The following is a 15,671-nucleotide window of genomic DNA, read 5'->3' as shown; positions in this document are numbered from 1 at the left end:
CCCTGGATACTATTTATCTACTTCTTCTCTAGGAGTATAGTGTTTACTCTACTGAGTTGTTCTTAAGTTTGATTGGTTCAAAGGATATGGTTTAAGGGTTAAGACAAGGTTTTATGGCGCTGAGGGTTGCAGGTTGAACTAGTTATCTACGTTAGGAAGTAGCGAAGGAAAGGACTTATAACTGTAATTGTTAACATTGGTGTGCTATCTTGGTTTCTTGGGTTTGTTTGGCTTAGCAGATCATGTAATAGGACGAGACTCCTTGTCCCAACTGCTATTTTAATATCAATAAAATTTGTCATTTTTCAAAAAAAAGATATAGTTACATGACGGAACCTTGCTCATTAACCTCCTCAACTTGGGCTTCCTGTGCCCTTTTGGCTAGCTAATGATGGTGGTTGAGTGGTCTTTATGGACTCGGTCGCAAAGATTGTTCAAGCCTCCTGAGCTAGGAGACAAAGGCGAGGTTGCTACCGCCGGTCCAGCCTTTGCCTGAGGAAGATCCCGTCATCCACTAGTTGAAGAAGACCCATGCCCAAATCTCTATTTGGGGGGCCTGGTCTTGGCCTCTCGCAACCATAGGGAGACATTGCTGAAAGAGCTTAACCACACCTAGGTCTCCTTAGACACCACTCCAGATCAGTTGGCAGATATCATGGGGATTATGTTGTGTATATGCTTTGGCACTGTTCGTTGTCTTTTGACTGTTGGTGTCATGGCAGGCATGTTAGAACTGTTCCAATTCAATGTATTCAGTCAAACTTTGATTTGATACCAAATCAACTGTGTGATCATTTCCAATCGAGAAAACAATATTATCGGTTACCGATCCATTACCGATCCAGTCACTTTTTTGTATTTTTTTTTTTTTTTTCACATGAAACAGCCTCTCTACGAAGCAGGGGTAAGGCTGAGTACATCTAGCCCTCCCCAGACCCCGCAATGGCGGGAGCCTCGTGCACTAGGCCGCCCTTTTTTTTATGAATTCTTTTGTTGACTGAATGTTTAACAGTGTCGTGAAGGGCATTCTACTTGCTAGATTCGCATAGCAGAGACTGTTTACCCAAAAAATAAAAAAGATATATAACTTAAATAAAACTTAGATAACAAAACCAAAATACTACGCAAAGCAACAAAAGATACCACTAGATGAGAACAGCTACGCAGGAATCAAAAACTAGAACTGAGAGTACAACAACTACAAGTGAGAGGCCCGATTGGGGCAGCAGATGCAAATGAGGCGGAAGTCCGTGTTATTCATCTAGGAGTCAAATTACTGCTTGATGTGGATTTGCACAAGGTAGTGATTAAAGGGTATTCTCTCAACGCTATCAGATGGCTTTGAGGTTCACATGTGGCTCCTTGGAGATTTGTTGCTTTCTTTGATGAGATTCAGGATAGATTGGGGTTAGCCTCAGCCTCTTTCCACCATGTTAGGCGATCTGCCAATGGGGAGGTGGACAAACTGGTTAGGGAAGGAGTTGTTTGGGATAATTTAAAGTTGTTTGATTTTCTTCCCCCCTAACTTCCTTTTTTTCATTTTTTTTGAAAAATGACATATATATTGATATTGGATAAGATGTACAAAGTGATGTGGAAAAGTTGTCCTGCCACATTACATTACATCATAACATTCCATAGGTGACTTCTCCAATGGCTCAAAAAGGTAAGAACATTCAATAAAACCCAGAGTAGCCTTCCATCCTACTCCCCGAACGCGCAAAATACTATCACTCATAACACCCATTGAAACCAAGTCTCTCAACCAGATGAGTCTTCCAACCTCTTACCTTCGTCCATCCTCATATATGCTACCCCCACCAAAGAGCACAACAAAAGGTTGACCAGCCAGGTAATAGAAAAACCCGAGCAACGAAGGACTAATGTCCCTCAAGCCCACTCAAGAGTCAAAAAGAGCATCCCTTCAACCTTTCCATCTACATCATCACATGTTAGCAAAACAGAAAAACTGAAAAACACCTCCCAATCTACATCCATAGAGGCAACCCAACAAAGCTCCCCAAAAAACTGTATGTACGTCCATCAAACACCTTCCCCTCTAACTTCTGATTTTCATTGTTCCATGTTTCTCTAATTCTATTTCCATCCTTTTTCATTATACTTGAGACCCTCTTGGTCTCGTGTTCAGTAATGAAATCCTTTCCCCATTCCAAAAAAAAAAAAAAAAAAACAGCTACAAGAGATAAAGTAAGCTTAGTGAGCTTAAAAACATTCAAGGCGACCATGTATAGTAGCAAAAGTGCCTATGCCAAAATTATTCATCTATAAATGGTTTAGTACACACTAGACGTTATCTCAAAGTCTGGCCGAATCGGTAAAGCATATTCCTAATATCCATAGTTGTTTCCATATCCTAAACCATAGCCTCCACCAGTATGGGCTGCATGTTCCCCATTTTTGGATGAAGGAGAACCATACATGGAACCATGATGGGTCTGGAAAGAAGAATTGTATCCCTGTTCTGAAGAGCTAATTGGATTAGGAGCTGGTCCTGCAGCTTCAGCCATGAAGTTCTGCAAACAAAATAATTATGTTTAAAGAGGGATTAGAGTATATAAACGAGATGTAAAAATAAAATAAATAGTAGTCAGAAAAAAGTACTGGGACTAATTCATGTACTGTTATCATGACTATATTGAGAGGGCTGGGGGCAGGGAAACGAGTCGAGTCGATCAGGCTCGACGACCGGGACAAGCAAAACGAAATCAGGATTTGGCAGAAAAAGGAGCATAGTTTGACATCAAACCATAGTTTAACTGAGCATTAATCCATAACTCAAAGTGGGTTTGTTATCATCAAAACATAAGTCTAACTGTCTAAGGAGTACATTGTTGAACCCTTGCGCTAACAGAGACAACTGTGTGGTCCACCCCATCGTAGTCTACTGTTGGCCGTGCAATCATCAGCTGCCACCTGTTCTACCTTTTCACATTGTAGCATAAGGTACAAGGAGAAAACCTATACAGTCCTAATGTGGTACCAGGCTCAACCTCCCTAGATAAGGAAAAAAAAAATTGCCCAAATAGATAAAGCCTTGAAATAATTCATACTTTGGAATTTAAAGTATTAAACTAATGGGACAAGTGATATATCACATACAGATACGAGTTGTGGTTGGAGAGTTCTTGAGACATCTTCATCTGCATCTCCAATCCAACATACCTGGGCCAGAGAAACTCAAAATAATCCCCCCTGGTAGTCCTAAAAACAACCACCCTTGGTTTATGCTCTGTTTGGATGCAGTTTGAACACTGGGATGGGCAAAGTTCATGGAGGAGACAGGAGTTGGAAATCCCCTGGACTTACCCGGGGTTTCCGTTGTTGGTTACGGGTAAAAAGGGGTTTTAGAAATTAAAAGACTGAAAAAGACAACTAAGGGTAAATTAAATTTGTGAATGATATTCCGCATCCCTTCCCCTTTCTCAATACAATTTCCTACAGTACCAGGCTAGGTGGTGGCTGAAATGGGGGCTGGAGGGGTTGAATGGTGGGTGGTGGCCGGGATAGGGCTGGGTGGTGGCCGGAGGTGGTGGGCAGTGAACATGCCCAGAGAGAGAGAGAGAGAGAGCAGGGGGGGGGGGGGGGGGGGGGTGAAAATTGTATCTACCAGACATTTACTAAAGAAAACTCACTTGTTGGGTGATTTTAGAAGTGAGAGTGCAGTCTCCCGAGGTTCTCAAGTTTGTTTGACAACCAAACGTTATATCTTGCTGATGTGGTGCCCCTACAAGTCAGACCGCGGTCTCTTTCAATCTTTTGCTCAGCTCTCAAACTAACTTCCTTCACAGATCCATCCTCTTAACTTAGTGCCTCCTCCCAACCAACCCTAACTGCTCTTGTTTGCACCTAATAAACCTTAGACCACTACAAGGACAACGGAGACGATCAGGACAGGATCACCTATGGGAACCCCCACCACGAGATCTGGAACTTCTACGGTCAGGACAAGTTACTCTGCACTCCAAGACGGCATTGATCTTATGCCAACCAAACATCCAATGAAAACTTTGGAGTGTCAAATCAACAAATGCTCGTCCAAGGGAAAGATAATTATTTTCAACCCTTAAGGAGCTAAAAATGAATATCCCACAGTGAAGTTGTGTAATAAATCTAGGGGTTTTATGTGTAGATCTATAGGGTTTTTTAGATATAAAGCTTGTTGGTGGAGGTCTAGGGTTCTGGATCATGAATGGAAAGAGTGGGATTTCAAATAGAATGGGGATATGATATGCCACAAAGATGACTGATGGCAAAAATGTTGTGATCTGCCATGAAAGATAAGTATACTTTGGGAAGTCAACAAACAAATGACAAAATGGCACATAGAAGACAGTTTTGTGTAGGTGTTTATGGCAAACAACAATTGCCTGTTACGGACAAAAGAATGAATGGAAAACAGGAGAAATTCCATTTATCAACAGACCTAGAGTGATGATCTTTAAATTCGTGCATGGATGAATCTAACAGAATACTAAAACAATAATTTTCAGGATAATTTAACAAGCTGCCAAACAAGCTCAATTTGGCTGCTGGTATATAAATTTAAAAAATGAAAAAATTATTAGCTAAAGACTGATACAAGAAAGCTGAACAAATTATCAATAATTTGCAACACAAACAGACAAAATTGAAAACTAGTAACGCGAATCAGTATCGATTTTGTTGCCACGGCAAACAAGCTTTCTTTTCAATACAGAAACACCAGACCAAATGACAAACTCAGGGAATGATTAAAATAATGGCATCCAATGCCCAGACATCTATCACAATGTGGGCAGTGTAGTGGGGAGCATGGTTTTAAAACTCGGTTTCGGTTTCGGACTCAGCCGAAACTGAAATTTCACTTTTGTATAATGAAATTTCGGCTGAAATCTTGGATTAAAAAAAAAAAAAAAGCATTTTAACAGAATTTCGGCCGAAATTTGGTAAATTTTGGAAATTTCGGTTTCGGTCTTGACCAAAATCCAAAATTTCAAATTTCGGTTGAAATTTAAAACCGTGCCAGGAGAATAAAATTATTAAGCATTCCAAGGAAAACAGTCATGCCTGAATCAACTGCTGAGCAGTTTGGACTTGCAAAGAAGTTCCATTAATCTCAACGGTCATCTCCCCAGGTACACCCCTTGTCTCCTGTATTGTAATGGTGGCCCCACTGGCACGACGAATATAGCTAATATTCGCACCAGCTGTCCCAATTACAGCATCCGCATATGATAGTGGGATTTGCATGTGCTGGGTGACCTGCATTAATTAAAAAATTTGAGTCAATTTGTAGAATTTATCTAGGGCAATGTTATCAGCACAACCATATTTTGATATTCACCCAAACCCAGATGTCTTTTCTTTAATTGGCTACTGAGCTTTTTGGGAAATGTAATAACCTTTTGACAGCTCTTTAAATACTAAAAGACAAGATTGTTAGTGAAAATATCAAAATATGGTAGTGCTGATAGCATTACCCTTTATCTATCTTATTATCTAGCTATGTAATTGAACAATGTGGGAGTGACATGTCAATCAAAAGAAAAAATCTACCTGTGTGATGATTGGTGGTGGTGGTGGTTGCTGATTTGTTGAGGAATGAACCCCCATCCCCATGGGCGTGTCTCTTCCATATACAGATAAGCCCTGGTGAGGCTGTTTGTCTAAAGGAGGAAAGTCAGATGGCGGATAAAAATTATCATGTTGCCTTGGAGGCATGAATTGAGGATTATTTCCAAACCCAGAACCACCGGTATTTGCGCGAGGACCTTGAGGATGGCCCCAAGATGGGTGTGGCATGTTTGACTCCATTTGTGAACTTGGCACTGTCATCTGCATAAATCTACCGATTAATCACTGGTATAATAGTATAAGTAAAATGGAGACGTTTAGCAAATACAAATTATATTTTACCAAAAGAACTTGCTTGTAACTTACATGCATTTCAAATAGTGGAAGTACACTGCGATCAACCAAAAACTTCCTCAAATGAGATGCAATTAGTTCAACAGCTTTATGCACACCTGAGGGCTCCCCTTGTATCTCAACAACTCTGTCATCTGGCAGAGCAAAAGCTGGGAGTTCTGCAGGAAGGAATTTTATGGGAGTACAGAATAAAGTCCAAAAATATACGGAAAATGTTATCTGACAGCATAAAAAAGGCACCTGCTATTGCCAAGAAGAAACTGAATGGAAGAGATGGGTTTCTCTTTAATGGGCCCTTGACCAATAGCGTTTAGAAGAGGATATATGAATACAAAAGAATACCTTGTCTATAAGACTCATTAGTACCTAATCTATTAGAATAAAAGTGTATAAAAGTAGGACCTCAGGGCTTCCTTGAGCGTGCAATACTTACAGTTGCATATACAGTGGCACTCCCATAACTAATCAATTAGGTTCTCATTCTACTCTTGGATTCTATGTTTCAGAGGAAATGTTTTGAACCAGAACCAAATTTAATTCTTTGGAGCAAATAATATGACATTTTTAAAGCATACAGGTTAAGGAGGAAATTGATTATCAAGTAGAATAAAATAAACTTGCTAACAAATTGTACAGATGAACTGGATAACCCAAAGCACCAATTGGGACAAGTTACCAAACCTAAAGGCAAAAATTAAGGCAGAGGCATTGAACAATGTTAACTTTGACTTCGGTAAGACTACTAAGAGTACAATGATGAACTGACAGTTGGCTACAGTCGACTTAATACACCATAAAAGGTCATACTTCTACAACAAGGGTCACCATATAACTGTTAAAATTCCCACTATCCATACCTAAGAATGACCTTGTGCATAATTCTTTAGCCACCTAAGGGGTCCAGTTCCATTTTTTTATGATGTCTAGTGTCCCTAAATTCAAGGGCTGGTTCCCATGGATTTTCTCCACAGTATACCTCCTTATACATTCTTGTCATTCATGATAGTAAAAAAATGGATAGCATTTTTAAAATCATGAATGATTAAAAAAAGGAGATGGGAATCTAGTTCTCTAAACAGAGCACAAATCCCTAGCAATCTGGTTCTCTAAACAGAGCAATACATCTGAAAATCATTTCCATCCTGAGTATTTGGGAGCTAAAATTATAGATGCACATATGGTGACAAGTCTCATTCACAAGAATTCTCCGGAGATGTTTGAAGTTAAATTTATTTATTAGGATAATAAATAAGACCACCGAAGATAAATATATAAAATATGCCAAATTGCTAATAAAAAGAAAATATAGAATGTAAAAGATTTACAATGTCACGATCGCAGGAAAATAGCTGGATAGTATAGTGTCAGTATTGAAAAACCATTGAAAATCTAGGAGAAGTACTGAGTTTTTAACATTGAAGAAAAAAATAGTGAAAATATCATGAAAATATAGGGAGATGGTCAAAATTCCAGAGACACTTGGGTACAGAGAGATGCTAATATGTTAACCCATCCATAATAAATCCATCGAAAAAGACAGCACAGACTGAAATAATTATCACCAAGAGGAGGTCATTAATCACATACGGCATCAATGTTCTAAGCTACATGTGTATGTTTTGTGGTGTAGCTGAAGAGACCATAGATCATATATTTCTTCATCGTGGTTTTGGGCCTTTTGGCAATAGGATCTGAATATCTTATTTGATGTATTTGGTATTCCGGAAGATATTGGCTTCACTAGCAGATTTCCTAGTGTCTTGGTCCTTTGTGCCCATCCCTGCTAGGTGTCAAACCCTACGGGAACTTGCTTGTTCACTATATTTTGGAGCATTAAAAAAGAATTCAATAAGGGCCCATTTGGATACCTCGTATTTTGTATTTGAATTTGGAATGGAGTTTTGAAGACAAAATGAATAGATCCGCCAGCTCATGTTGAGGGAGACAGAGAGGGAAGGGCGCACTTCCTCCTGGAGGGGAGAGGTTGAGGAGCAAAGTGGGTGAAGGAAACTGCCAGATCTTTGTATTTCCAATTACTTATATCCACAGCTTATTTGGAAATCTGGCTTTTTTCACTGTCAGTCGCTGATTTGGAAATCCAAGGATTTGATCTGGATCCAAATCAAAACACAAAAAGGGCTACTCCTTAAAGTAGGGAGAAAGAGAAATAACTCTCGCAAAAGGAAGAGATGAGTGATCCACTTTTCAAAAATGAGGGAGTTACATAACTCCCCTCAAAAGACGAAGTAGAGATCGTGAAGTTGAGAGATAAAGGGTGAGGTGGCGGTTGCCTAACCACTTCAAGAAGAATTCTATAAATAGAGGGAAGATCCTTCAACAAAGGGGATCAGATCTTTTGGGAGAAAAAGCTACGCGAAAGGAGAAACAGAAGAAAAAGAAGAGAGAAAGGTGAGAAAAGATTTGGGCTAACAATTTCTTTTTTTCTTCTTTCTTTCTTTTGCAGATTTTATTTGGGGAAGACGACCTTTCTCTTTAATGAGAAGGATGAAGAAAATCTTCCAGAGGTTTCTAAAGGGACCTTTAGAATCTATTCCTAGAGATTCCTTAAAGGCAGAAGACCTTTCTCTTCTGGGAGAAAAATGATAAAGACGGCAATTTTTCCCAAAAGATAAAAGACAGTGATTTCCCCAAAAGAAATAAAACATTTCTCCTTCGGGAGAAAGAAGAAAATTTCTTTATAATCTCTTTCCAGAGACTTTCTAAAGGTCCCTTTAGGATCTCTTCTCAGAGACTCCCTAAAGAGAGAAGACATTTCTCTTCCGTGAGAAAGATGATAAAGACGGCGGTTTCCCCTCAAAAGATAAATATGGCGGTGTCCCCAAACGAAATAAGACCTTTCTCCTTCGAGAGAAAGGAGAAAATCCCTTTAGAATCTCTTTCGAGAGACTCTCTAAAGGTCCCTTTAGGATCTCTTCCCAGAAACTCCCTAAAGGGAGAAGACCTTTCTCCTCCGGGAGAAGGATGATAACGATGACGGCTCCCCAAAGGGAAGATGTAGAAAACCACCAAGTACAAAAAAAACTCTATCCAAAAGGATCTGTTAACAAAAATCAGATATTTCTGAAGGATAATTAATTAAAAGTTGTATTTAGATAGGGAACGTCTTGATGGATAATCAGAGATATTTTCTTTCTTCAAGAAATGTAATTAATGGCCAATAATGCCGAAAGTGTACTATCCCTACCAAAATTAATAAAACCTCTTCTCGCAAGAGGGAAATTTGATCCCAGTATCTTTTATGTGTGTGATTCTCTTTTTCATGCATGTGAAATTTGTTGCAAATACGATACAATCAGAAAGGCAATCTATTGCATATCCATGTGAAGAAATTTAAAAAGCGTGATCTAGATGCAAGAAACCTTCTCCTTGGAATCCCTAACTTGAATTTTAAAGGAGGCTCTCTTCACATTATGTGGCTATTTTGGATCCGTGGTTTGGTTAGAGATAGCCATAGCAACGTGAAAGTTATTAATGGGTTAATGCTAGCACCATTTGCACTATTAATGATATAAATAAAGTGCAAGTTTGTGCTCATTTGGCAGGATTGAAATTTTTGCCACTTAGTCTGAAAAGGGGCTCAGCTGATGTAATGAGGTGAGGAACTCAAAAGGCTTTAACCCCAAATCATTTTGCTAATTTCTTGATGAGAGTTGTCATTTCGGTCTTTAAACCTTCCTCTTACAAACCTTTTGTGTGCCCAGTGAGAAGGCAGAATCTTGGCTAAAGACGAATCTCCAAGCACGCTTAAGTATTGGAATAGCGTCCTGATCTTGTAATCTGCTAAGATGTTTGCTTCCTCAATGTTTTTTTCCTCTTTTAAGCGATAATTTTGTTACTTCGAAGAAAACAAGGGTCATATTCTAAAGAGAAGAACAGAGGTAAACATAGAAAACAACCCAAGCAGAGAGATGAACTGAGAAAATATATAAATGAAGGCCAACACACCATGTTGCATCAGTACGGATACGGGTGTCAGAATCCGACACGGGTATCGAGTGTCGAATTCGTGGATTCACCAAAATATTTTAATCAATTCTCAACTTTTATTCTTTTACAAAATAATATGATTATAATATGTAGCTATCAAAACTTTAAATCGCGAAAAGTCTGTAGGCGATGTAACGGTGGAAAAGGTGGCCTTTTTCAACACCAAAAGACAGAGGAGGAGAAGATATGACCTGATTCTGGTGAAACTTCTATTACTAAGATGAATGGAACCCCGACTGTCCTGATCTCTGGGAAAGAAATTGATAAGAGACAACAGATCTTAAAATCATGCCTGATTGGGTGACTGAAAAATCCTGACGGATGTTTGGAAGGAGTATGGAAATGGGCGAAATGGTTTTGGGATCTTCCTAGCCTACCAAAACTATCGGTTTTAGCCCCTCAAGAAGTTATGTTTATGTTTCAAGAGGAGTCTATGGTAGCCATTCTAAAGAACAAGGGGGATAAAGCTTATGGCGATTACCTATCCTCTCTCACGGAATGGACTCCAAGCTATCAGCAAGGAGCTGAAGCTATTTGGGTTAGATTCAAAGGAATTCCACTTCACGTCTGGGCCACCTCAATGGTACAAGCTTTGGGGACATTATTTGGTACAGTTCTTGAAACAAATATGAAAGGTCACCATGAAGATTGCATGAATTTTGCATCTGCAAAAATTATGGCTCCAGCTTGGAAAATCCATAAGACGGTGGGGGATCTTCGGATTAGGGACACCTGTTTTAAAATAGGGGTCGAACCAATTGCAGAGGACGGCGCGGATAAACAGAGGCCAAGGGAAGAAACTCTAAACCCTGCTCAATTTTCGAAGAGGGGTCGATCCTTGCAAATGAATGGGGAGGAGCATATTCTGGTGCAAGTAACGACCGGAATGAAGCAGGGGAGGCCATCGGGGCCTGGTTCGAACCGTTCCGGTGACCTTTCAATCGTTGGAGAGAAGAGCGTTGCATTGGCCCCCACGTGGCAGCCCTTAGAAGCACGAAGCAGGTGCGGGAGCGGGGGCGGGGGCGGGGAAGCGTCGGGTCTAGAAGAGTCTAAGTTTGGGAGCGCCAATGGGAGCGTGTATGTAATATTTTCTTTATATATCTTTCAAAATTCACGTACATTAAAAAATAATAGTTTCTAACCATTTTCATATGTATCTTTCAAATTTTAAGTACATCAAAAAGTAGTAATTTCTAACCATCTTCATTTACGTGCACACCCTCGTGCCTTCTGAAGATGCAAAGCCTTTGTGCTTGCCCAGATGAAGTGCTTTGAAAAGTTGGAGGAGTTTGATGCAAGGAAGTTGGTGATGGTGAGACTTATGGAGTAATATGAGCAAGCTAGTATCGTCATTGGAGCGGTTCCAGTCTCTTTGGGGTCGCCTCCCTGGAAGCTCCTTCCTAAGGAGCGCCGAATCGAGGTTCCGACGTGGGAGCGGCACCCCGAGGGAAGATTCCTGCTTCTAAGTGGCAGCCACGCGCTCGTTCTTCGGAAGATTCTGACGTTAACCCAGAGACTCAGAAAGAGATTTCAAAATTCAAATTTCAAAAGCCTCTGTCAAAACCATCTGGAAAAGTGACAAGACCGGACATTATGGCAACATTGCGCCCTGGATCCAGAGAGAAAAAATCCACTTTGCCCCATGTTCCATCAAGATTAACAAAAAAAGTAAACCGGGCCCTGGGCATCTTACGACAGGCTTTGAAGCAGTCAGGAAGGGTTACAAAGGGTTACCCATCAAACACTTGGACTGCAAAGGGAAGCAAAGATAGATGGGACTTGCATAATCAGTGCCAAAGCAACACGCCCAACTGTACAATCCCTGGAAACGTCTCTGACCTCGAGCCGAAAATTCCAAGACATCCGTCGTGCCTTGGAGAGGAGGGTCCGTCACGGATCCTAGGCCGGCGAGGAGTTCTAGTCTGAAGACATTAGAAGCCTTGGGAGTACTCATCCCCGCTCCCAATGAAGATAGGCTTCTGGAATATTAGGGGATTAAGGGAAGCCAGAAAATTTCGGGAGGAACCAACGAGAATGGGTTGCAAAGGATGCGGTGGGTACATCAGGAGGGATTATTGTAATTTGGAGAGAGGGTAGATTTCGTCGGAAGGAGGTCAGAATGGGGAGATTTTTTATTTCAATAATCTTCTCTTCATCTGACTGGAATGATAATTGCTTGATTACGATTGTGTATGGACCAGTTCGAGCTTCAGAAAGAAGTAACCTCTGGCAGGAGTTGAATAGTCACCGAGACACATGGCAGGGCCCCTGGATAATCGGGGGCGATTTCAATACAATCCGGTTTCCATCGAAAAAGAACACATTCACAAGGATCACAACAAGCATGAGGAACTTTTCGAATTTTATTCAGCGCCATGAATTACTGGATATCCCGCTCAACGATCAGGCCCGGCTAGTTATGACAAGAATCGGTCGTGCACTCCTCTCCCCAGAATAGGAGGAACGCTTCCCTCTTATCTCCCAGAAGGCGCTCCCAAGATCGGACTCTGCCCATAATCCTATTATTCTAGAAATTTCAAATTTCTCAAGAGGTCCGCGACCTTTCAAATTTAACATAGACCTGTTGGAGGTACAAGGCTTTGTGGAGAGGGTCAAGATTTGGTGGGATGAAATGGAGATTAGGGGCTGGAAAAGATATATCCTATGCCAAAAATTGAAGGGACTTAAAAGCAAAATCAAAGAATGGCAAAAGACCTTTGATGAAGAAACTAACCTGAGAAGAGAGGCCATCTCTAACAGTCTGGCCTCTTTCGAACTCAGGGAGGAGGAAGGACCCTTATCTGAGGAAGATCAATTGGCTCGCCTGAAACTTCTGGATGAAAACGACCTGATCCTGCACAGAGATGAAATTCGCTGGAGACAAAAATCGCGTGCCCTGTGGCTAAAGGCTGGGGACATGAATACTAAATTCTTCCACCGAACGGCCAACTCAAGAAGGAGGATTAACTCGATTACTTGCTTGAAGCATGGGGATCTAATAGTTGAAGAACCAAATCTTATTACATCCTTAATCGTGGAGTTTTATTCGGGGCTCTATTCCAGATCCGTGGAGTGGCGTCAAACGAATTTCGGCTGGGTCAGAGAGCTAATTTGGCCCGAAACTTTACAGAGGAAGAGGTTGAACAAGCTATTTTTTCAATGGCTGGGGATAAGGCCCCAGGACCGGATGGCTACCCTATGGCCTTCTTTCAGCACTTCTGGAAGATTCTGAAAGGGGATATCATGGCTTTCTTCCACGAATTCGACCAGAGGGGTATCATTAGCGAAGCAACGAAGGCAACTTTCATTGCTCCAATTCCAAAAAGGGAAGGAGTGATTGGGATTAAGGATTTCCGTCCCATCAGCCTACTGCATAGTAGCCCTAAAATTGTGGCTAAGTTATTAGCCCGAAGAGTGAAAAATTACATGGGGGATATTATATCACAGTTTCAGGGTGCTTTTGTTGATTCAAGGTAGATCCTAGATGGTGTCTTAATAGCTAATGTACTCATCGACTCGGTGAAAAGTAGTGGGCGGGCGGGCCTTGTGTTGAAAATTCATATAGAAAGGGCCTGCAATCACGTTGATTGGGATGTCCTAGATTTCATAAAAGAAAAAATGGATTTTGGGCCATCCCGGAGGAAGTGGGTCAGAGCACTCATAACATCTAATTCCTTCTCAGTAATAATCAATGGTTCAGCGGAAGGTTTCTTTAAAGCATCAAGGGGGATCCGTCAGGGAGACCCATTGGCACCGTATCTGTTCATCATGGTAGTTGAGGCCCTTAGTCTGATGTTAACAAAAGCAAATAGAATGGGGTTGATTGGGGGCCTGCGGGTGGGGCCCTCAGCGGAAGAGATAACCCACCTTCAATTTGCAGACGATACATTAATCTTCCTCCCGAACACCCCTGAGGCTATTCCTCATATAGTGACAATATTCAAGTGGTTCGAGGTTACATCGAGCCTCAAAATTAACTTCAGCAAAAGGATGCTCTTGGGCATAAATCTGGATCAATCAGAGGTGGAAAGATTGACAATTTCTATTGGGTGTTCCGCGGGTGGTCTTCCCTGTTCCCTATCTGGGCTTCCCCTTAGGATTCGGTATTCCATCGGCGTCCCAACGGGACCCAGTGATTGAAAGAATTGAAAGAAAGCTAGCTACCTGGAGGAAGAAATACATTTCTTTTAGCGGAAGAATAACACTAATCAAAGCGGCCCTATCTAATATGCCTGTCTACTTCATGTCCTTATACAAGATCCCAGTCAAGGTTGCCTTGACAATTAAAAGATTGCAAAGAAATTTCTTATGGGACGGGGATGGTAACCCAAAGAAGATAAGGCATCTAATAAGTTGGGACAAAGTAACATAGCCTAGGTATTGGCAAGATTAGATTGCGAAATAAATCGTTAATTGGCAAGTGGCTGTGGAGATATGGTAAGGAGAAATCCGCCCTATGGCATCGGGTCACAGGGCTAAAATACGGCTTTGTATGCGGGGATTGGAGCTTCAGAAAACCCTCGGGAGGAAAGGGATCAGGTGCATGGAAATCTATTTGCTCTATTAAAGACGAATTCGATCAAGCAATCCGTTACAAAGTCGGCCAGGGTACCAAGGTTAGATTTTGGCTAGACCTCTGGTGTGTTCAATCAAAGCTATGCTTGGAATTCTCGAGATTATTCAGAATTGCCTAGACCCGTGAAGCTACAGTTGCAGATTACCTGGTCAGAGAAGGACAGGGTGGTAGAGGATTATGGGATATACGTTTGCGTCGAAATCTAAAGGATGATGAATTCCAAGATCTCCAGAGGCTTCCCTCCCTTACAGAACCGACTTATTGTTCGCAATATAAGGAGGATGAACGAATCTGGATTCCAGCTTCCAATGGGGATTTCACAGCCAAGTCCTTCACGCTGTTAAACAATGGTCATCAGTCTCCGACGAGGCGTATTTGGAAATCCCTGGCCCCACCAAGGGTGGTGGCTTTTGGATGGACCTTAATACACCAGAAAATCAACACATGTGACCGCCTCAAGAAGAGACACTTCAGTATGGCAAGCATGAGTGTTCCATGCTATCAAGATGAAGAAACTTTGGATCATTTAATGCTGCATTGCCCTTTTGTTTACCATTTATGGATAAGAGCAATTGGAGCCTTCGGGATTTCTTGGGTATGCCCTCAATCTATCAGCTCCCTTCTCTTCGGATGGCGTTCAGGGACTTTTGGAGACATGGGAAGATACCTCTGGGTAATAACTCCCTACGCCATAGTATGGAACATTTGGAAAGAAAGCAACAGAGGCATCTTTCAGGAGAAGAGTAGAACTGCTGCCCGTGTTGCCTCCGATATCAAGGTGGAACTAGTCTCCTGGACGAAGGCAAAGAAACAAACCCCTTACGGGATGGGAGACCTGATAAGGAATTGGTGGTCGGTAATATGGGACAGAACCATCAAGTCCAAGCCTAAACCTAAATGGATGAGTCCACCAACGGCGTGGTTGAAACTGAACTTCAATGGTAGTTCTTTGGGTAATCCTGGAAGGGCAGGGGTTGGAGGAGTGATTAGAAATTCCTCTGCGACAATTATTATGACGTACTCAGGACCATGTGGAATATGTGATGCTAACGAGGCTGAGGTTAAAGCCTTACTTTTTGGCCTGCGATGGGCGTGTGAACATGACCATCGTCCCCTCATAGTGGAAGGCGACTCCTCGAATGTAGGTGCTTGGGCTTCT

The 15,671-nt window shown here is 41.5% G+C and overlaps 1 protein-coding gene across 5 annotated transcripts in view; it reads right to left on the bottom strand.

Annotated features, from left to right (window-relative positions):
* Positions 1-2,218: 2,218 nt before the first annotated feature.
* The window catches only part of LOC143857703 (flowering locus K homology domain-like), a 38,511-nt gene continuing 25,058 nt past the window's right edge, over positions 2,219-15,671 (bottom strand). For all 5 annotated transcript variants that reach the window (XM_077368150.1, XM_077368148.1, XM_077368152.1 and 2 more), the window contains exons 4-7: positions 5,941-6,086; positions 5,557-5,835; positions 5,068-5,262; positions 2,219-2,534 (exon numbers count right to left, since the gene is read on the bottom strand). In XM_077368150.1, coding sequence (XP_077224265.1) covers positions 2,349-2,534; positions 5,068-5,262; positions 5,557-5,835; positions 5,941-6,086 — 806 coding nt within the window. In that variant the 3' untranslated portion in view covers positions 2,219-2,348. The remainder of the gene's footprint in view (positions 2,535-5,067; positions 5,263-5,556; positions 5,836-5,940; positions 6,087-15,671) is intronic.

This window comes from Tasmannia lanceolata, unplaced genomic scaffold (genome assembly GCF_043159265.1).
Source record: "Tasmannia lanceolata isolate RefF3 unplaced genomic scaffold, GAP_Taslan_0.1 ptg000025l, whole genome shotgun sequence".
In the NCBI taxonomy this organism is placed as follows: Eukaryota; Viridiplantae; Streptophyta; class Magnoliopsida; order Canellales; family Winteraceae; genus Tasmannia; species Tasmannia lanceolata.
Note: the sequence above shows the minus strand (reverse complement) of the source record. Positions and strands in the feature narration are given on the sequence as shown.